General features: G+C 43.6%; 1 protein-coding gene across 1 annotated transcript in view; it reads right to left on the reverse strand.

Moving 5' to 3' along the window:
• dysc (whirlin protein dyschronic) overlaps positions 1–23,207 on the reverse strand; it is a gene marked incomplete at its 3' end in the record, with an annotated part of 98,890 nt that overhangs the window by 46,807 nt on the left and 28,876 nt on the right. The window contains exons 2-3 of the mRNA XM_017906410.1: positions 5,990–6,337; positions 4,201–4,490 (exon numbers count right to left, since the gene is read on the reverse strand). Of these exons, the coding sequence (XP_017761899.1) occupies positions 4,201–4,490; positions 5,990–6,312 (613 nt within the window). The remainder of the gene's footprint in view (positions 1–4,200; positions 4,491–5,989; positions 6,338–23,207) is intronic.

Consider the following 23,207-nt stretch of genomic DNA (forward strand, 5'->3'; position numbering starts at 1 on the left):
GAAGCGATCGTTTACGGTGCGTGTGCGGTACGCCGTGATCAAGCGTGAAGTTTACGAGACTCGAAACCGTGAAACCGGACCCCGACGACGTCGCGCGATGTCGGGGATGCTCCTGGCATCCGCGGAACGTGGATCCCGCACGGGGACATTTCTATTTATCTTTGGCGTACGCTGCCAGCTTCTCTGGAGAACCTCTTATCCCCCTTTATCCTCCTTTATTCCCATCGAACCCCGAATTCCAGGTCGTCCCACGATCGATCCCATTATCGCTTATACTTTCCACGATGACTGTTCTTTCTCGCTGGAATTGTGCGTTTTATGACCGACAGCTGATAAATTTATTCGCAATGTCGGTAGAATAAATCGACGGTCCAGTTGCTCGTCGATCTCTTTTATTATGTGCCTGTAGTAATAACCGGGTGAAGGGCGAAGTTTGCCGAAGGGTAGAACGTGACAAGTTATACGGAACAGCAAAGAAACAGTATCTCGAGGAACGATGTACCGCTTCCGAGCCGACTATTCGAGGAATATTTGCTCGATCGCGGTTCTCTCCCTTTATATACCAAATACGGGCCCGGAAGGTCGGCGCCACGGGGGTTACAGACGCCTACGTTACTAATGCGAGACGCCGACAAGCTGCCAGAGACCCCTTATATTTCACCTACGATGTTGCTTCTGCAACATCCTTTTACCGCAGTTTATACCGGCAGAATTCCGAATTCACGATCCCTTAACGCGGAAAACAAATATTCCGAAGTACACAAAGCTCGTAATAATAATTATCTACCGTGGCTCGTCGAGGTTGTACATGCACGCGGTGAGTCTCTTCCAAGAATGGAAGCTAATTATTTGGTTGCAGCCTTGCTGAATCCATCGCGGCTGTGTACGACTCTCGATATTACCCTCTCCAGAGATCCTCTCGCTCGCCTTGCCATTTAGCCACGAAGCTGCAAAGAAAACCCGATACGTTGCTTTCTCCGCGCTCCCCTATCGACCCTCGAGATCGAACCACCCTCTCCGACCCGCCTCGAATTCCGCGCGAATCTACCCCAGCCTCGGTAAACAAGCGTGCTCGATATAAAAGACGATAAATAAAGCCGCGGAGCTGCCTCCTCCCGCCCCGAATCGCTAAACATTCCCCGGTGTAATTAATATTTAACGAGTATCGGCTCCGGCCCTCCCCGCAGCCAGGTATTTGAAACGCGCGAGCACGCTCGCGTATTCGAGCGCTGAAAATAAAGTCGAGAATCCCGCGCGATCCCCGCGCGTTCCGCGTACGAGCGGAGCGAGATACGATTGCACGGGCTGATTACAACGCCGGATACACCGGCGCGCAATTATGCATCCGGTTAATCCGGACAACGCGGAAGAAAAATACGCGCCGGCAATTAGAGGCGCGTCATTAAACGCTGCACGTCGTATCGCTGGTCAATTAGCCGCTATCGCTAATTGCCCGCGAGATCGTCGTCCTGTTGTAAATACGCCGAAAGGGAGAGCGCGTTCGCGCCTACGGTTCATCTGTTCAGACTGGACTCTTCGTTTTCTACGCGGGCTCATACTTTTTCCAGTTTCTCCTCGGTGATCGGCGACGGGATCTTAAATACAGTCTCGCGCGGACTCGTTTTTCGCGATCGAAAATCGCTGATAGAGTCGTTCCGATGTCTGATCCTGGTCTTTGAGGTAATTGCGAGTTATTACTGCGTGGAGGTGAGGAATAGAACGTGGAACTTTGCAAGCAAGAAATGGATTTTGCGAATTTTGTTGCGAAGAAAGTTGTAATGGGATAGGAAATACAAGAAAAATATTCTTATCGAAGAAAGTGGTTAATGTAAGGTAATCGAAACTAGGTATGACTTTGGTTTTAAGGATAAGCGACAAATAGCAATAAATTTTGTAACTAGTGAGGGATAAAACTATTTTTATCGTAACCCATATTTCTATAAAACATTCAGGGGATGGTAGTACCACTGGCAAAACATTTTTGGATAATTTGGATAATTTTGAATAATTTGGGTAAATAATTGAATAATAATTCAAGAATTTGGATAAATAATTTCGATGAAATCATTTCAAATTATTTTTAAAGGTGTAGATAATAATTGAATAATCATAATAATTGAATAATAATTGAAGAATTTGGATAAATAATTTCGACGAAATCATTTCAAATTATTTTTAAAGGTGTAGATAATAATTGAATAATTTAGATAGATAATTGAATAATCATAATAATGGAATAATAATTGAATAATTTGGATAACTAATTTCGATAAAATTATTTCAAATTATTTTTGAAGGTGTAGATAATAATTGAATAATTTGAATAATTAATTTCGACAAAATTATTTCAAATTATTTTTAAAGGTGTACATAATAATTGAATAATTCGGATAGATAATTGAATAATCATAATAATTAAATAATTTGGATAATTAATTTCCACGAAATTATTTCAAATTATTTTTAAAGGTGTAGATAATAATTGAATAATTTGGATAAATAATTTCGACGAAATTATTTCAAATTATTTTTATAGATGTAGAATGATATAATTGAAGCAACGAAAGGGGTGTCAAATTGATATGACATAAATTAAAAACAAAAGAAAGGAAGAAAAATAATAACTTCTGCTTATGGTCTATGAGAAAATAATTGCGTTTGACCAAAAATTAGAAACTTTTTGACAGAAGTAGTAACAGCATACTAGATCGGTTTCCTGCCCAATTTAACCCTAAACTACTGGCAACGAGGGTAGCTACGTTAATTTATAAAGGAAGAACAGTCATCTTGGAACGTACTACGCATAAAATCAAACCTGGCCCGATATTTCGTGTTTTCCAGAGAACCCCAGCGTAGTCCAATGAACGTGGGCGTGAATACGAGAACCACGATGGTCTCGATTATTTTCCTTCCTATCTTTCCCCCTTGTACTGTTCGTCGATCGACAAAACGAATGGTGACTTTCTTTTCTCGATAAAAGACAACAACGAGAAGAGGGGAGAAAATCGAGGCGAAACGCGATCCGAATGTAACGCGTTCTCCTGCCCTGGAGACCGTAGCTGGAATGGAAATGACGCTTAATGATCGAAAACATGTTTTCTCCCCCGGCTTTCCCTGCCTTCCGGTTCCCGTTCTCGCCACGATCGCCTTCCAATCCAATTGAAATCGAGCACGATCGCTCCGAGCCATTCTAACCACGGATTCTGCACCGACCACTTCCCATGCATTACCGTTCACCCGATATTTCCCATTCTGCACGCTGACCGGCCACGAGTCTCGCTTCGGAATTCAACTTTTTGGTTAATCACCGACTTAACGGGATCGTTCGTGTCGAATCACCGTGCCCTCGAAATGCCGTGTTCCCGATGAAGAATATTCGCTTCAAGCGTCCATCGAGATAAAGAACACGGTCCCCAATTTCAAGCGAATTTCGAGCAACGAAAAGCGAGTTTAATGGTGTTGTATAAAGTCGCGACTCGGTTTATCGGCATCTCGCAAGAACGAAATTGCTCGGTTCGTTTGATGAAAGGCTCGTGACGAGAACGGGAACGGTGATGGAATGAAAGACACGTGACAGCTGTGCTGAAGCACAGGAAGCACAGGGTGTCGGTGACACGACGATTGCCAACGAAACAGGGCTGAATCTGCTTAGAAGTACGATAGAGAAGTATTCGCAATGGCGTCGCGGTGCGGCAGACATCGATTGCGATTTCGTTTCTCATATCAGCCTCTCTTATCTTGCAACTGAAACCCACTCTGGAAAGAAGTTCCTTTAAAATTCCCTTTAACGAAACAAAATTTATTATAATATCCCGAAATACCGAATTTCGAGGAGTATTCGAAAAATTTAAATAACATTCAAATTTAACATTTTAAATTCGAACAAAAATATATCAGAAATATTTCAGAAGCGTACCAAGCACGATTGCTCGTTACATCCCAAATCCCAAATCTTAGAATCTTCGAATAGGAAATAAAATGGCGGAAAGAAACTTAAAATAAAGTGAGGAATACCCGAAGAGGATATTTTACAAAGCACAATTACTCGTTGCATCCGAAATCGCAAGCAATGGTCACCGAGCACCACGACGAATGAGCGAGAAACGAACGGCAATGAAAGTCACAGTTGTCGGAAGATACCTCGATCTTGAGGCGCGAAGTACGGCGATGGAGGTAGCCTGAAGGTACTTCGGATCTCACCTGCGTCCTTGCCACCCTTCACGCAGATCCCAAAGCCATGGTGAGAGTCCGGCGGATCTCTCGTCATGGTGATTGTCCTTACGGTGAGCTCCTGCAGGCTCAACGGCTGAGAGCTCGGCGACGTCGGAGGATTCGCGGCATTTGGCTGCGACTGCTGCGATTGCTGGGACTGCTGCTGCTGCTGCGACGTCGACGACGGCGTGGTCCTCACGGCGGCCACGCTCGCAGGCGAAGACGCCGGCGTCCTCCTGTCCCCCTGTCGACGCTCGGACACACCGTTCCCGAAAAGTCTGCGACGAAATTTTCTAATTAATCCCGGCAATCTGTCGGGTATTCTTAACCTCCTGTCACGTGTGATCAAGAAGTACCTTTACGGTCATTACACTGTTTTAATAGAATTTTTATTAACCCTTCGCACTCGGCGATTTTTTCGTTACAGAAAAATAGTAATTAGAAGACCTTCTGCCATGAAGTCGACGATATTTTTAAAACGGTAAATAAGAAATCGTATGCAAATTAAGATTAAAATTATTTTGCTTCGATATTCCATGCATCGTTGGGTAATTGTAAATTTGATATATTAATTAACATCCATCTTTAGAATACGATTAAATGGCGACTGAGAGGTGCCTCTCGAGTGTAAAGGGTTAATATTAATCGTTTTTCCCAATCCTTAAACTTTTTCTGTTCACCCACTCATTTTAACCCTTCGCACTCGACGATTTTTCCATTACAGGGAAATAGTAATTCGAAGACTTTCTGCCATAAAGTCGACGATATTTTCAAAACGGTAAACAAGAAATCGTGTGCAAGTTAAGACGTAGATTACTTTTATTTCGATATTACAAACATCGTTGGGTAATTGTAAATTCGATATATTAATTAACATCCATCTTTAGAATTTGATTAAATGGCGATTCAGAGGCGCCTCTCGAGTGCAAAAGGTTAAGCATAGTATATTGTACCTTTTATCGGCCAACAATAACTCTGGATGACTCTGTACTATATTATTATTCGTCTTGTTACCGAAGAGTTAATACACGTTAAGATAAATAAAATAAATAAATAAATTATAATTAGGGGTGTCTTTGGAACGAGAACATTTGTTGCATGCCAAATTCGTGTTTAGAGGTATTCAAGGTTGACATTTTCTTCCTGTATCGACCACCATGTTATAAATTAACGCAGTATCGTGAAGATATTTAGCATTTTGAATCAATTGTCCCATGGTTAGACTCTTCTGATAAATTTGTATAATATTTATTGTATGATAAATAAACTATTGAATGGAAAGTATACAAGCAAGGAACCTATAATTGCTCGACACTAGAACTACCAATCAAGTTGGTAAGACTGGTCTCAGAATTTTCCTGTTCGCAATTAGTAAAGATAAACAACTATTTTAAAAAAAATTTCGCGTAGATTAATATCGAGATAGAACTGAAATTAATATATTTACTTATCTTCATGGTATCACTAAAATTACCATTATCCATGCCCGCTACGTTTAAATACCCATAAAAGATCGGTGGTTCCAGTGTCACCACCGTAAAACAATTTCAAGGATGCATACTCGATGATTCGATCCAAGTAAAACCTACGAAACTGCACCTTGTTAGATCAAACGTTGGACTCGATGTACTGATTAGACTAGTTGGACCCAAATTGCCTCGTTAGCAGGGGCAAAAACAGCGACAAGAAGCCGCCATGTTGCGGAGGAAAATTCCGCGCGGATTTTTACGCGCGGATCATTGGAGACGATGCGAGAAGCGAGTATGGGGAGACGTACCTGAGCACCTGCTCCGGCGAAATGGCACCGGAGCCTCCGGTGGCGTGTCCTCTGTGCCTGTACGGTGTAGTGTGCGAGGAATGGTGATGAGGAGCACTCGGCGGCCTCTCGACGATCGTGTAACTCGTGCCCGGAGGGCTGTAATATCCCCTGTGCTGGCCACCATGATGCCTGCTGCTGGGCTCTAAATCCTCGGCCTCGTAGCAGCCGCCGGGGCCGCTTCTCAGGAAGTGGGTGCCGCTGCGCAGGAAGTGCGACCCGCTACCGCCGCCCCACTGCAGGTCCTGTAGTTCCGACCCGTAATCCTCCGTGCTGCTGGCCATGCCTTTGGGATCCGTTTTGTCAGACCTGGACAAAGAACAGGACCGGTGAACTTCGGCGCGAAGAATCGTTGAAATGCCGTTGAAAAGCCGTTGAAAATATCTTTGAAAAATCGCCGAAAGGACGTTGGAAAATTGGCAGAGGACGCGGAAGATATACGAGTAACTGAAGAGTCTCCACGCGTTGTGCATTCGTGAAATAATTGCTGTTGCAAACTCGAGTGCCGCTGGTTCCGTTGGTATTCGCACAGTGTGCACGTTTGGAAGAAATATTAACACTTATGCATGTACCATGTATACTTCGAAGCCGAATTTTAAAAATTTTCCACGTTTCCACAAAGTGTGCACAATATTATTCTGAAAGATTTACGTTTCCAGTGAATATTCGAATTAATGGAAAACGAAGAAGCCTATGTGCATACGTTGCAGAATTTTATAATAATCGTAGAATTTTTTAATATCACCATTTAATCGGTGATGGAACCTACAGTTACGAGGAAGAACAGGGTGCATTCGAAGAAACGGGATAGTTAAATAAATTTAAAAATTGGAAAAGCAAGAGTGGAAGGACGCGTGGGTCTATTAATCGCCTCGATCGCTGTACGTAAGTACCCTAATGCATTATTCCGTTATCTTTCCGGCAAAGTTCCGTCCTGGGAAATCGCGAAGAGGTCCAGACGAACTGCTAGATTCGTTAAATCCCCGATGTGAAAGCGGCAACTTTCGAGATTATGAAAATACAATTAGCAGGCGTGGCGTTAGAGGGGGATCGCTAATAATCAAAGCGACTCGATGGAAGATAAAGAGGGCCACGACCTGAATTTCCCAGACAGCGACTGCATCGATCTGGGATGTCATAAATTAGTCTGGAACCGAGGCTCTCGGGAGATCGCGGAGACGTTCTCGTTGTAATATTCACACCCTGTGCCATTCGAATATCAAACTAACCCCATCTTGCCCTTTGATCTGCGACCCTTTTGCATGAAATCTCGCGAGGCGTAACTGTATTCACGGCTTTTCGAATAGCCGAAGCAAAAATAAACGACCAGACAATTAACCAAAAAAGATAATTAAATTTTTGGGCCAAAATCTAGATTTTTTCTTGGTTTTAACATTCAACTCTTCGACACGATTTCTTCGACAATTTCGACTTTTCCGTGAAAATACTTCCACGATTCACGGGGGGAAGTTCGTCTTTCGCTTTTCCGCCATTTCGCTTCGATCGAAACAAACGAGAATATTCGAAAATCGGCGAGGAATCGATGGATATCTCCCATTGTACAAAGAACGGAACAGTCATCGGGCGACCATGAAGTGACCTTAAATCGATTGGTATCAACGCGTGACCAACGGAACAACAACGGAACCCATGTCGGCAGGAATTGCCTTATCGTGGTGGATCGTGTCCGATAAAATCTGCACGTGACGGCCAGGCGATTTTCCGTGGCGCGGCGATGTCATAATCCCGACAGGAAACCGACCATTATCGCCGGAAGAAATTTCAAAGTTCCCTCTTGTTCCCGGCGTCAAGCCTCGTGCAAACCCGCCCACTCTTCGGCGACGATTTACACGCCCTCGCTGCATTTCCTCCCTCGCCGCCGATCGTCCTTCTTCGCGACGTTTTCATCCCCCTTGGACCAACTTCCGCCACGCACCGTTTCGAGTTTCGCGAAATATCGTTCCTCTCTGTCCCTTTGTCTCGACGGTGCTCGACGTTGCTGCGTGGAATATGCATACGTCGAAAAGAAGACGGAACGGAGACACCGGTGTTCATTTCGCTCGAGCTATCGAATATCGTTAAAGTCGCGACGCTGTTCCGACATGCAGATCCGTGTTTTTCCACGGAGGAATCCGATATCTGATAATTTCGTGGCATCGACGTGGTATGGATGTTGTTATTCGCGTGTCCCCGATGGGGGTGCAGTTTCGCGAATCGCGAGAGTAGGGGGTAGGGGGTATCGAACGACGTCACGGAACCCCGTTTCGCGGATACGCGAGTGGAAAGGCAAAATGGACAACGGCAGATGGGGGATGAAAGGGGTGTGTGTGTAAAAATGACACGAGAGGCAGTCGCGTTTCCGTTTTATCCGGCTTCCCGGTGTCTTTTATGACGTATTACCATATTTCTATTACGCCCGGCGTTTTATGACGGAATACGTAATGGAGGATATCGAATTTCGAAAGGTCGTTTCCGGGGGTGCATCGAACGGTATCGGGGGGATGATCGCGACTCGTAGGCAGGAAGAGCGTGGAGCCCTAGCCAGACGAATTGATGCTTTATAAGACGTCGTGTTTCCATTAGGTTTCATATTTTACGACGGCATACATTATGGAGAGCATCGAAACTCGTCGTGTGACGCTCCCTGGAATATCGAATTAGCGTTTCCCCGTCGAATAACGCTTCACGGTTATCGCGCAAAAACACGAAATTGATTACGGAAACGATCGAGGCTCTCGCAAACGATATTACCATGCCGAAGCAGGCATTCTCCGGTTTAATTTTCGAACAATTTTAGAACGCGTTAAATCTCCCCTAATTACGGATTCATCGCTTACTCGCAACGCAGCCTCCAAGCGTAACGAACGGGGGGGAAGGAATAAATCCCATTAATCCCATTAAATATTTAGCGAGATCGAAGGGGGATTTGTTGAATAAATTTAATAGAGAAAAATTCGGAAAATTAATTACGCACCTTCCATATTGAACAGAGGAATTAAACGGAGGAAATTTCCCTAGTTATTTATCTAGGGATACTTTTGATTGGCAAATTAATCCTTCCATTGATCATTCTTGAATTGCTATAGAATTTACGTGATCAGTGAATAAATTAATACAATGGCTATAGTACTATGACGATGGTTATAGCCAGTACTGTATTGGCTATGGTTAATATCACTAGGGATAATTAAGGTGTTTTAAATTAGCTACGCCTATGCAACGATGGTGACAGGCCTGTTAGAGGTCAATACAGGTCAATACCGACCTTTGGACCTCGAGAGGTCGGTTTTGGGGTTTAACCCTTTGCACTCGGTGATTTTCTCATTCCAGAAAAATAGTAGTTCGAAGATTTTCTGCCATAAAGTCGACGATATTTTTAAATCGGTAAATAAGAAATCGTATGCAAATTAGGGCGTATAATTATTTTACTTCGATATTCCACGCATCGTTGGATAATCATAAATTTAATATATTAATTAACGTCCATCTTTAGAATCTGTTTAAATGGTGACTGAGAGGCGCCTCTCGAGTGCAAAGGGTTAATAAACCCGCGAAAAAATGTGCACACGGAAGCATATCGCATTAGCAAATTGCCAATTGTAGTTCCACGTAATTACACGTACTTACACGCTTGTATACACGTGAACGGGGGTTAATGCAAATATAAAGGAACCGAATACGACGACAATTTAATTAAAGTCGTATAGAGTGTTATGAAACTACCCCCGAATGGTTTTTAACAACCCGATATTTATTCGGGACGAAAAATAACCTCCTATTTTCGTGTCCGTATCGAACAAGCAAATTCCACGATAACGTGCCTATAATAACCGGTTTTTATTACGAAACCGCGAACTTTGCTCGTGTCTGCCAATGAAGATAAGCGGAAAAAGAGCACGAGGTAATTTCGTCTTTGCTGCTTAAGGGGTCAAACGAAGTAAGAAGTTCACTTGCTCGCAACGAGGGGGTAAGAACTCGCACGCCTCGTTGTTAACCGAGCGAATCCACCACCACTTGGCCAACTGGCGCAGCGAGCTATCGAAACAGGCGTCGAAGAAGAACCCGAGGACGACGAGGAATCGAAGGATCGCCAAATCGATATCTCGCGAATCGAGGATTCCGGGAGAATTTACGCGGACGATTTGGAACAGCGAAACGTCGACGAGGTCGTGGCTTTGGGGCCAAGGATCGCGAAGAAACGCGAGATCAGTGGAAACTACGTGACACGTGGGACGGAAAGGGGTTGCTTTAATTAAACGACGTTACAATTTTCCACGTCAAACGATTTTCCGCTGCTCTAATCTTCCACGCACTCGGGTACGCGCGTATTCTCGTCCCATTTCCCTTGGCCTTCGCGTTTTCTGGCCGACATGCCACCGAATTAGTCTCAAACGCTTCGTTACGCGTTACAATCCGGGTGGTGAGTTAGTCGCTGCCGCTTCGAAATTGTTAAATCGGTTTAAGGAGCTACGTGGCACAAGGAGAATTTCGCGCGAATGTTTACGAGCAGCTGGGGTGAGTGGAAGCCGGATGCTCGAGATTAGGGCGCGGAGGAGGGGTGCATGGTCACCGAGATTTCGGGGAGATAGCAGTGAAGGAGTCTTGGACATATCTCGCAGATTGCCTGGATCTAACTTCGGATTGACACTGGGAAATTGTACCTACTTCTAGGAAGATGTTTACACGAGGCAGAATCCCAGTGCAGTATGTGCTCGTACTCGGAATTTTATTTCTCTGTATTACAATGCTTTGGCAATTGGATTCGTGTTGGAACAGACTCTTGACAGTTTTTAGGGTTTTCGATGTAATAACGTGGACTGACAGATGGATGTAAAACACGCATCTTTGTGGAATAGATATTGTAATAAATCGTACCAAATTTTATATTTAACACTTTGGCTGCCACGTTGGTCATATATGACCGATCATAGTTTCTCTCTGGATTGTATAAGAACAAATTGAAGATGGGTTCTTGGAGGATCAACAAAATTGATAAAAATCATTTTCACAATTAAAATTTGTGACACTCCAGTCACAGATAACATATATGACAATTAATGAGATAAATAAGAATCCTTATGTTGTAAATTAACTATGGCCATGCAACGATGGTGACAGGCCTGTTAGAGGTTGCAGGACAATATCGACCTTTGGACTTCAAGGACCTCGGTACTATGCAGGCATGAAGGAGTTGGTTTTTGGATTTAAAAAGACCTGCTGTCTCTTGCAGCAGTCAGTCTCTAATCATAAACACTGTAGAACGCTTTTAACACGTTGACTACCAACTACGAAATATCTCGTAGGTTGTTTACTTGCCCAGGACGCCTACTACGAGTTATCTCGTCTCTTCGTTACTTGTCATATTTATTCAACTAGTATGACAGTGTAAATAGCATAGTATAGTATATATATAGTGTAAATATGAATACATGGCATCTGGAAAGAGAAGAAAAAATCAGGTTTGGCTTAAATGAAGAGAAAATACAATTACACAAAGTTTATTCAAAAGGGAAAAGTTTATACAAGTTTATTCATGCAGAATAACATTTTTTTATTAAATCAAATTGCCTTCTTAGACCGGAATCGTGAAGAGTTGCGTGTCAGTCAACGTGTTAAAGTATTGTGACTCATAGGGGTGTGTTTAAAGCTCATGTTTTTCACATTCGCATAAGCGAATATATTTCACCTATAATAAACTTTATGTATCTATTGCTGTACATCTGAATACGGCTACTTCCTTGCACGCTAAACGCTTTGATTTCCTTCCGGAAATCCCAACAGCTTTGATTTCAAACACTTACAGCATACCTTACCTATAAAACAACCCTCCAAACCCTAAATAAAACAGAATAAATCGTCCCCTCACGGACACCCCTGTTAAACGAGCTAAAATCCAATCACTCTCTTTACTCGTTTCCAATATTATTATCCACGAAGATATACTAATAAGGAACAATAAAGGTACGTGAAAATTTTGGGAGAAAATCAGGAGAACCAGGAAGAGTTTTTTAAAAACGTCCCAATCTCGAGTGTCCGCATCCTGGCAAAAAGCAACGACGCGACGCGTCGCGACGCCTGTGGCGGCACGGTAAGGGGTGAAGTTGGAAGTATCGAGCAGAGGCCGGCTCGCGACGCCGCCATAAATAACGGTTCGGATCAGCGAAATCGAGCAGGAAACTCGAAGCGTTCCGCGTGGAATATTAATCCGGCGACGAAGTAGGGGGTGGAGCTTCGACACCCCGTGACGAGTCGATTTTCTAGAACAAACCGCGGGGCATTACCGGCGAGCAGTCGGGGTTCTAATAGCGTTAGGAAGCCTCCTGTTACCGGCGGAAGAAATTTCGGAGTCATCCGGTTCGCGGTAAATGCATACCTATGCAAAGCCGGTGCTTCGCCGCGGATCGATCGCGCGGCGAACGAGGGAGGATCGACTGGCCGCTGGTGTTTAATTCATGCCACCGACGGGGACGATCGATCCGCGTTAAACGGACGTCCCGCGATTTATCGCGGGGCCCCGGACTCCGCTCGCCGGAAGAAATCAACCCCCCGCCTCGAACCGCGACGATCTTCGCAGCGCGAGTAGACCGGGCAAAAATGGGGTGGCGGGAACGCGCGGCTACCACGCCGTGAATCGCGACTATGGTTGTTATTTAATCAGGTATGTTATTAAACCGGGCCCCCCGGCACACGCTGCGGGAGGTATTACCCGGGAAATGCTTTTTCCTGCTCGAAGGATCCTCGCGTTCGGGGAATTCGCGGGGTAAAACGCTGGGGTAAAAAGTGGAAGGAGGGTGCATGTTCCTCTTAATAGCTTTAAAGAAACTCGGGTAATTTTGAAATACACGAGCCGGGGTTTAATTTTCCTCCTTAGTGGTTTGTTTGTTATTATTGAGATTCAAGCGAGCGAGCATTCGCGATTGTTGTCGATGAAAATTAACGAGGGGAAAGAAAAATGTACGCGTATTTTCTCATTTAATAAAAGCTTTACAGTATGACGAAGCTTCGATATGTGTTATAGAGGGTGTCCCATTTGCAGCCTTTTTCCTAAATTGTAATTTGTTTCCAAAAATATTTCACATAGAACTCACTTTGTTCATAAAGGAATATATTATAGCGATCATAAATTTTTCTTAGGTCTACGTGTTTAAGAGATTTCAAGGTATGTGGTAGTGTATTTCAGGATGAATACATTGACCTATAATACTTTGATCTTTGAAGGTCATTCGAGGCTGAAATATCATACATAGGACGAAATATACAATTCCATTAGAAGAAACCAAAGTCACCTTAAAATCTTGGAAGCACGAGCACCTAGCAAACGATTATGACTATTATAAAATGCCCCCCTTCAAACAGGGTAAGTTTCATTGGATAAGTTTTTTGACCCAAACTATAGTTTAGAAAATAATCGAGTGCGAAGTTTCGCATGGGACACCCTGTATAAGTAGAATCTATACGATAAGTATACCGCGGAATTGGTACGAAAGAATACGAAAGAAGGTATCGAGGTGCCCTTTTCCATCGGCTCGATTCATCGATCGATGATAGATCGACTCTCTAATCCATGAAAGTTGGCTCGTTGCAACGATTTATTTATTTACCGAGGCAAGGCCTATTTATACGATACAAAATCGGGGAGACCGTGTAGGACATGCGAGCGCGCACATAAGCACGCGAATGAGCATAACGAAACTGTGCAGTCCCCGTGACTGCAAACGTGACAAATGCAATAACCGGCACGGATCCCGTAACGAATAGAACAAACATAAGAACAGGGTAGAAACGATCAAAAGTTTCTTGCAAAGCAAAGATCCAATCTGAAAAGGTTGCCTGTATGACAGAAACGAAATACAAATATGGACGCGTTCGCGGCGGCTTGTCGATCAAACTGCACCCCTTGCCCCTGACGCGGCGAGTCCCAGAGGGTAGGTCGGTTTCAACGAAAACCGACAATTACCGAATACCGACAGGCCGACCGCAACATTGTTCGACCGGCAACGTAACAATCCCGAGCGCTCACGCAAGCTACACCTGTGCGCCCGCCTAACTGGCCGCAGTCACCCCTAACCCTCTGATATCCCGACTGCCATAATAGCCAGGAAACCGAGCAATTTCCCAAATACGCGTCTACGCTCGGTTATTCATGCCGAGACAGCAATCAAACCAGCTCTGCCTCGTCCGCGAGCCAGCTTGACCCAACCTTGACACTGAGCGAGGGGTAGCTTGTTTGCCGGCGGGGGTTGGTCGCGGTGGAAGTTGCCCCTGGACGTTCCTGGGGGTTGTAAGTGGCGGGACAGAGAGGTCTGAGAGTACGGAAGGTATCTGCAAAGGGTAGAGAAAGGCCGGGGCGAGGGTTGGAGCGGGGCAGAGAGGGGTGGAAGAGGACAGAGGAGGAAGAGCGACAAAACGATGAAACGGCCAGGTGGAGGTAAAGGTGGCGCGAAAAGGGAAGATAGAAGGTGACGATAGCGGAAGAGAGACGGGGATAAGGCGGGATAGAGTGGGCGAGGGGGTGAGAGGGGGCGAGCGAGGAAGAAAGACAGAGACAGTGAGGAGGAGCAGGGAAACAGAGCGAGATGAAGTCACAGTGGGCGATGGAGTGGGTGGGTGTGGAGGGCGAGGAAAAGGAAAGGAGGGATGCTATGTGTCCCGTGGTGCGAGGGTGGGGCGATCAATACTGCAGGAACACCCCCTGAAGCCGGCTTCATTCAGCAGGCTCTCTTTCCACCGATTCTCGTGACTCCGAGCCGCTCTAACGCCGCTACTATAGCCGACTATAGTGTCCCTCTAAGAGTGCAAGGGGCAACCGGCACGATTGTTTCGAGATAATCGCCCTTTTCGATTTAATCGTGTTAAAAGGATGAAAGGATTTCGCGGGGAAACGCCGAGCTTTGATTTCCGTCGATTTCCGTCCGTCTCCAACCCCTTCCTACCCTTTATACCCGCTTCGCGATTTTCTAAACGTCTTTTGCAAACATTCTCCGGAGAATTCTCTGATATTCCCGATATTTTTCTGTTTTATTCTCTTTTTCTTCCTTTTTCACGCTCCATCGTGTTAACGGCGATTGGGGTAACGTCGAGGGGGATAATCGCGGATCGCAATCGCGAGTCGATCGATACGGGACGCTTGTTTTCGCGTTTCATACCGTGTCCGAGGGTGGCACCGGGCCTGCCTCATTTTTCAAAGCCGTCTATCAATCAGCCTGTAACAAATTGAATCGTCCAATGAAGGAAACGATTTGTCACGCGATTGCGCGTGGTGGACGAGGATGGGGGATGAAGACTGATTGCTCGAGCATTAATTTCGTATTTGACTAACAAATGAAGAAACGAGCAAGGCTTCCTGGGTATCGATTTCTGGGGACAATCGGAAGCTCGCGATTCCTCGTTCCATGGAACATTCGTTTGAACTCTATGATCCAAGAGGGATATTTAACGAAGAAATTTTCGCTGTGGATCGCTTCTATATCGATCGTAGCAACGATATCGAATCGTTATGAAACACCTGGTTGTTAGAAAAAGGAAGAAATTTCTTCTCTATCGACTGGAGCCAATGAGAGCGTGTCGCTTCGACGAGAAGAAAGCGAAATCCTTCGAGCATGATTATCTTCGAGGATTACGCGAATCGTCTGTTTATTATGAAACGAGCACGCGAGAACGATCGCCAATGTATCGGCGAAGATCGGGACGAGCGTCGTTGGATTTTCGCGCATCAATTAACGATTAAACTGCCGGCATGGTGACACTATCGAACGTTCTAAATATAATTGCCCGTTCACAGGCACCGGCCAGGGCCTTTACGGTCATCCTTCCGTGGCAAGCGCGGCGCCATCGATCTTGGGCCTCTTTATTAACGAGTCCGTTCGATGAATGAATTCCTCGCTGTTTTTACATCCCTCTGTGTTCGATGTTCAAGCAAACCACCGATTTTATAAATTCTTGCCTTATCGACGAACTATGTATCTCTCGTTTGCAAGTTGGGGGTAAAAGTCCAACGATTTATTATCGATTAATCGACGAGTTATTAGCTGTGCTATAGAGAATATTTCTAATTTGAAATATGAAAGAACGAGTATGAAGAGATGTGGATCGTGTATGGAGATTTTTAGGTACAAAGTTGACAGAATGAAAATATGATTTTTGGCAAAAATGCAGGAAACAAAGCCTTCCAGGTGTAATTAATTTTTCCCAGAACTGCGATCCATGGCAGAATTATAGCTATGGTATAGAAAATATTTCCAATTTTAAATATGGAAGAAAGAGTACGAGAAGATATGGATCGTGCATGGAACCGATTTTCTAAGTCCCTTCCCTATGGACGAACCACGTATCTGTCATTCACAAATTAGGTGTAAAAATCCAACGATTTAAGGAAACAGAGCGAGATGAAGTCACAGTGGGCGATGGAGTGGGTGGGTGTGGAGGGCGAGGAAAAGGAAAGGAGGGATGCTATGTGTCCCGTGGTGCGAGGGTGGGGCGATCAATACTGCAGGAACACCCCCTGAAGCCGGCTTCATTCAGCAGGCTCTCTTTCCACCGATTCTCGTGACTCCGAGCCGCTCTAACGCCGCTACTATAGCCGACTATAGTGTCCCTCTAAGAGTGCAAGGGGCAACCGGCACGATTGTTTCGAGATAATCGCCCTTTTCGATTTAATCGTGTTAAAAGGATGAAAGGATTTCGCGGGGAAACGCCGAGCTTTGATTTCCGTCGATTTCCGTCCGTCTCCAACCCCTTCCTACCCTTTATACCCGCTTCGCGATTTTCTAAACGTCTTTTGCAAACATTCTCCGGAGAATTCTCTGATATTCCCGATATTTTTCTGTTTTATTCTCTTTTTCTTCCTTTTTCACGCTCCATCGTGTTAACGGCGATTGGGGTAACGTCGAGGGGGATAATCGCGGATCGCAATCGCGAGTCGATCGATACGGGACGCTTGTTTTCGCGTTTCATACCGTGTCCGAGGGTGGCACCGGGCCTGCCTCATTTTTCAAAGCCGTCTATCAATCAGCCTGTAACAAATTGAATCGTCCAATGAAGGAAACGATTTGTCACGCGATTGCGCGTGGTGGACGAGGATGGGGGATGAAGACTGATTGCTCGAGCATTAATTTCGTATTTGACTAACAAATGAAGAAACGAGCAAGGCTTCCTGGGTATCGATTTCTGGGGACAATCGGAAGCTCGCGATTCCTCGTTCCATGGAACATTCGTTTGAACTCTATGATCCAAGAGGGATATTTAACGAAGAAATTTTCGCTGTGGATCGCTTCTATATCGATCGTAGCAACGATATCGAATCGTTATGAAACACCTGGTTGTTAGAAAAAGGAAGAAATTTCTTCTCTATCGACTGGAGCCAACGAGAGCGTGTCGCTTCGACGAGAAGAAAGCGAAATCCTTCGAGCATGATTATCTTCGAGGATTACGCGAATCGTCTGTTTATTATGAAACGAGCACGCGAGAACGATCGCCAATGTATCGGCGAAGATCGGGACGAGCGTCGTTGGATTTTCGCGCATCAATTAACGATTAAACTGCCGGCATGGTGACACTATCGAACGTTCTAAATATAATTGCCCGTTCACAGGCACCGGCCAGGGCCTTTACGGTCATCCTTCCGTGGCAAGCGCGGCGCCATCGATCTTGGGCCTCTTTATTAACGAGTCCGTTCGATGAATGAATTCCTCGCTGTTTTTACATCCCTCTGTGTTCGATGTTCAAGCAAACCACCGATTTTATAAATTCTTGCCTTATCGACGAACTATGTATCTCTCGTTTGCAAGTTGGGGGTAAAAGTCCAACGATTTATTATCGATTAATCGACGAGTTATTAGCTGTGCTATAGAGAATATTTCTAATTTGAAATATGAAAGAACGAGTATGAAGAGATGTGGATCGTGTATGGAGATTTTTAGGTACAAAGTTGACAGAATGAAAATATGATTTTTGGCAAAAATGCAGGAAACAAAGCCTTCCAGGTGTAATTAATTTTTCCCAGAACTGCGATCCATGGCAGAATTATAGCTATGGTATAGAAAATATTTCCAATTTTAAATATGGAAGAAAGAGTACGAGAAGATATGGATCGTGCATGGAACCGATTTTCTAAGTCCTTTCCCTATGGACGTACCACGTATCTGTCATTCGCAAATTAGGGATAAAAATCTAACGATTTATTAACTATGGTATACACAATATTTCCAATTTTAAATATGGAAGAACGAGTACGAGAAGATATGGATTGTGCATGGAACCGATTTTCTAAGTTCCTTCCCTATGGACGAACCACGTATCTGTCATTCACAAATTAGGTGTAAAAATCCAACGATTTATTAGCTATGCTATACACTATGATATTTCCAATTTTAAATATAAAAGAACGAGTACGAGAAGATGTGGATCGTGCATGGATCCGATTTTCTAAGTCCCTTCCCAATGGACGTACCATACATCTATCATTCGCAAATTGGGGTTAAAAATCCAACGATATATTTACGATTAATTAACGATTTATTAGCTATGTTATACACTATGGTATTTCCAATTTTAAATATAAAAGAACGAATACAAGAAGATGTGGATCGTGTATGGAGATTTTTAGGTACAAAAATGACAGAATTAAAATATGATTTTTGCAGTTGACAGAATGAAAATATGATTTTTGGCAAAAATGCAGGAAACAAAGCCTTCCAGGTGTAATTAATTTTTCCCAGAACTGCGATCCATGGCAGAATTATAGCTATGGTATAGAAAATATTTCCAATTTTAAATATGGAAGAAAGAGTACGAGAAGATATGGATCGTGCATGGAACCGATTTTCTAAGTCCTTTCCCTATGGACGTACCACGTATCTGTCATTCGCAAATTAGGGATAAAAATCTAACGATTTATTAACTATGGTATACACAATATTTCCAATTTTAAATATGGAAGAACGAGTACGAGAAGATATGGATTGTGCATGGAACCGATTTTCTAAGTTCCTTCCCTATGGACGAACCACGTATCTGTCATTCACAAATTAGGTGTAAAAATCCAACGATTTATTAGCTATGCTATACACTATGATATTTCCAATTTTAAATATAAAAGAACGAGTACGAGAAGATGTGGATCGTGCATGGATCCGATTTTCTAAGTCCCTTCCCAATGGACGTACCATACATCTATCATTCGCAAATTGGGGTTAAAAATCCAACGATATATTTACGATTAATTAACGATTTATTAGCTATGTTATACACTATGGTATTTCCAATTTTAAATATAAAAGAACGAATACAAGAAGATGTGGATCGTGTATGGAGATTTTTAGGTACAAAAATGACAGAATTAAAATATGATTTTTGCCAAAAATGCAGGAAACAAAGCCTTCCAGGTGTAATTAATTTTTCCCAGAACTGCGATCCATTGCAGAATTATAGCTATGGTATAGAAAATATTTCCAATTTTAAATATGGAAGGACGAGTACGAGAATATATGGATCATGCATGGAACCGATTTTCTAAGTCCTTTCCCTATGGACGTACCACGTATCTGTCATTCGCAAATTAGGGATAAAAATCTAACGATTTATTAACTATGGTATACACAATATTTCCAATTTTAAATATGGAAGAACGAGTACGAGAAGATATGGATTGTGCCTGGAACCGATTTTCTAAGTCCCTTCCCTATGGACGTACCACACATCTATCATTCGCAAATTGGGGTTAAAAATCCAACGATATATTAACGATTAATTAACGATTTATTAGCTATGTTATACACTATGGTATTTCCAATTTTAAATATAAAAGAACGAGTACAAGAAGATGTGGATCATGTATGGAGATTTTTAGGTACAAAAATGACAGAATTAAAGTATGATTTTTTGGCAAAAATGTAGGAAGCAGAGGTTTCCAGGTGTAATTAAGTTTTCCCAGACCTGCGAGCCATGGCTTCGCGGCCATTTTGATAACCGTCGTAAACAGAGAGCCCGTATAGCCCCTATATCGAGCAATACGGGTCTAACTGAGCCACGGTCGTCTTTCCTGTACACTCATCAAACTCAGGACCGTCCTCAGTGCCATCCAGTAGTATCCAGAAGCAATCGCGATCCCGCAAACTCTCACGATCGATTTATAATTAAGCACAGTGCTTCCTGTGCCGAACGAGCGTCGTTATGACGATGACGATAAAAGAAACGCGTTCTGATAGCTAATTACGAAGACTCTAGATGCAATCAGACGGTAAAAATCAGGCAGCTTTTTAAAACAATTTATACTACTCCGAAGATTTTCGTCATAAAATCCATTTTTGGTAATAATATAGAAAGAAATCAGGATTACCAAGGTTAAAGCGAAGGGTGTAGCTATGAAGATGACAGAGGGAAAAGGAAAAGCAGAAAACTAGTGTTAGAAGGGAAAGTTTGTGGGATGGATCGAGGAACCGAATTTTTAAAATTTTATCAGTTTTCTGCATCACATCACAGTCAAATAAATACAAGAGCAGTCAAATTTAAAAAAGAATGGAATAACGAGAGACACTGGAAGATCGATTACACCTATGTATTATATATTAAAAGAAAAATTGAAAAGACAATAACGTTGAATGAGAAATTTTGACAGAAAATTTTCCAAACAGTTTCGCAAACCAAGATAAGTTTATTATTAATAAAGAATCAACCCTGTTCCTAAAAAGACACCTAAGGAGGAAGAAAATACGACTATGAAATACGCTACGAAACTTAGCCGAAACGAGAAATGGTGGAAGAGGGAAGAATAGGTGGATGGCGGAGGTGATAGGGAGGAAAGGGGGCGAGGCGAAAGGGCACGCAGTAAAGCGCGGAAAGAGGGTCGTAAAGCGTGGCGGTAGCATCCGGTCGATGGTCAAGCATCCCCTGGCGCGATGCACGCGGTTTTCCTGGCCATCGGCGATAGGCCGCGGCCCTACGAAGCAACGCACGCTGCGGCGACTGCAGTGGCGATATTTCACCGGGCATGCCTGACCTCTCGCCGCGCTCAGGTGCACCTACGTACGTGGAAACGCGCGGACCAGGTGTCCCGCCAGCACCCGCGCGCACGGCACGAGTAAAGCTGCCGTTTGTAAATATCGAACCAGACCTAACTTTGCCGAGGCTCGCTCGATTAGAACGGATGCTGCGGCGGAACAGGCGCCGCGTTCCGCTCGGAGACGCTCCGCGTGTCGATTATGGCGATCTCGTTTCGACGACGAGTGTTCCGCTCGGTTAAAGAGCGAAGCGTGGCCCGAGGGAAAAACTCGACGAGGAGTGTCGAGTGTGATCCGAGGTCTGTGGCTGGACCATGTCCTCTCTGCTCCAACATCTGCCGAGTAGATCTCTAAGAGCAAAAAGCTCGGGTGCGACGAGGGAACGACCGTGTAACACGCTAGGTGATCATGGGGAACATGGTGAGACTGATATCGTGGAGCAATAATTAGGAAGACGAGTGGAATTTTGAGGAGAAGGTAGGGATTGGTTGGTTAATGTGAAATGTAGATTCTTGGGGTTGAAATTGGTATTTCGGTATTAGGCTATGTGAATTGTTTAATATTTGGGGGTTGAAAAATAAGAGTCTGAGAGAAAATAAAGGAATGAGCTGGTCCTTTCAGGGGTTGAAATCTGCAGGTAGATAAATGGATTATATTTTTTGAGGTCTAACTATGGGGTACACGACGAGAATCGTGTCGTGGAAGAATGATTAGGGAGATTAATGGAATTTTGAGAAGAAGATAGGGGTAGGTTGGTTGATATGAAATGTAGATTCCTGGGATTGAAATTGGTATTTCTGTATTAGGGTATGTGCATTGTTTAATATTTGGGGGTTGAAAAATAAGAGTCTGAGAAAAAATAAAGGAATGAGCTGGTCCTTTTAGGGGTTGAAATCTGCAGGTAGATAAATATATTATATTTTCTCTAGGTCTGCTCATGCGGAACAGGATGAGAATCATGTCGTGAAGAAATAATTAGGGAAATTAATGGAATTTTGAGGAGAAGGTAGGGGTAGATTTGTTGATATGAAATTTCGGTTATTGGGGTTAAAATTGATACCTGTGTAATAGGCTTTAGGGGTTGTTGAATATTTGGTAGTTGAAAAGTAAGAGTCTGAGGAAGAATAAAGAAATAATCTGGTTCCTTTGGGGGTTGAAATCTGCACGCAGATAAATGGATTTTGCTTAGGGGTTGAGATTACCACGTGAGTATTTTGTTTTATATTTACTAATGAGAAACGAAGGGTTTAACGAGGTAGAATCTACTGTATCACTCGTATATCAAGTATCAGTATAACTTCCTTAAATTTCAATTCGAGAAATATATAACAATGACTGTGAAAGATTGTTTAAACGTTGGAATAATTTAATATCGCTGTGTAGGGACAGAGATAATATTTTATATAAAAGATAAATCGAGGCAAAAGCTGCGAACGAAAATATTCCACGGAAGACGATGCGGAAAATCATATTTCGAAAGCATTATACGATTACACGTCGTTTGGCGCAAATAGGATAAGTAAAAGAAATGGACAAGCGGGTTGCGTATGGGTTAAGCGACATGTACGATAAAAGCCGACTCGGGAATAGTCGCTCAGCTATTTTCAGCGATTACGTGTCGAAGGAAATAGAAAATCTCCACGAGGAATGATCCTTTCCCAGCGTGTTTCATAAAACAAGCGCAACAGCGATTTAGCAAGCACCAAATAATCCACAGAAGACATTCATTCCGAATAATTCGTACATTTCGCATGCAGCGACCCAATAGCCGAACCCAATTTCGAGATATCGGGTGTGCCGGTAATTGCTTCTGGCAAGCGAGAAGTAATCTCGGCAGATTGAACGGTTTATCAAGTCGTTATTAAAAAGGAAACTCGTGCCTCTGATCAAATACTCCAAACATTTGTCACCTGCTCAACTAAATAGACTTCTCGAATAAAGTCGGTTTCTCGTTGTTCGATTGCCTCCATAACTCATTTACGGAAAGCCTCGCAGTTTTTCCACTGCATCGTTACCTTCCCGCGGAAGCCGATGCCCAAGTTTCACAAGAATCGATCCACCTTTATCAATTTTCCGTCTGCGAGGAATCCAGGAACCCCCCGGTTAACGGAGCGAAGCCACGGCCGAGAGTCGTTGCGAACAAATTGTTGGATTTTGTTCGAACCCATCCTCGATTACACGAC

Source organism: Eufriesea mexicana, unplaced genomic scaffold (assembly GCF_001483705.2).
Source record: "Eufriesea mexicana isolate 0111107269 unplaced genomic scaffold, ASM148370v2 scaffold5394, whole genome shotgun sequence".
In the NCBI taxonomy this organism is placed as follows: domain Eukaryota; kingdom Metazoa; phylum Arthropoda; class Insecta; order Hymenoptera; family Apidae; genus Eufriesea; species Eufriesea mexicana.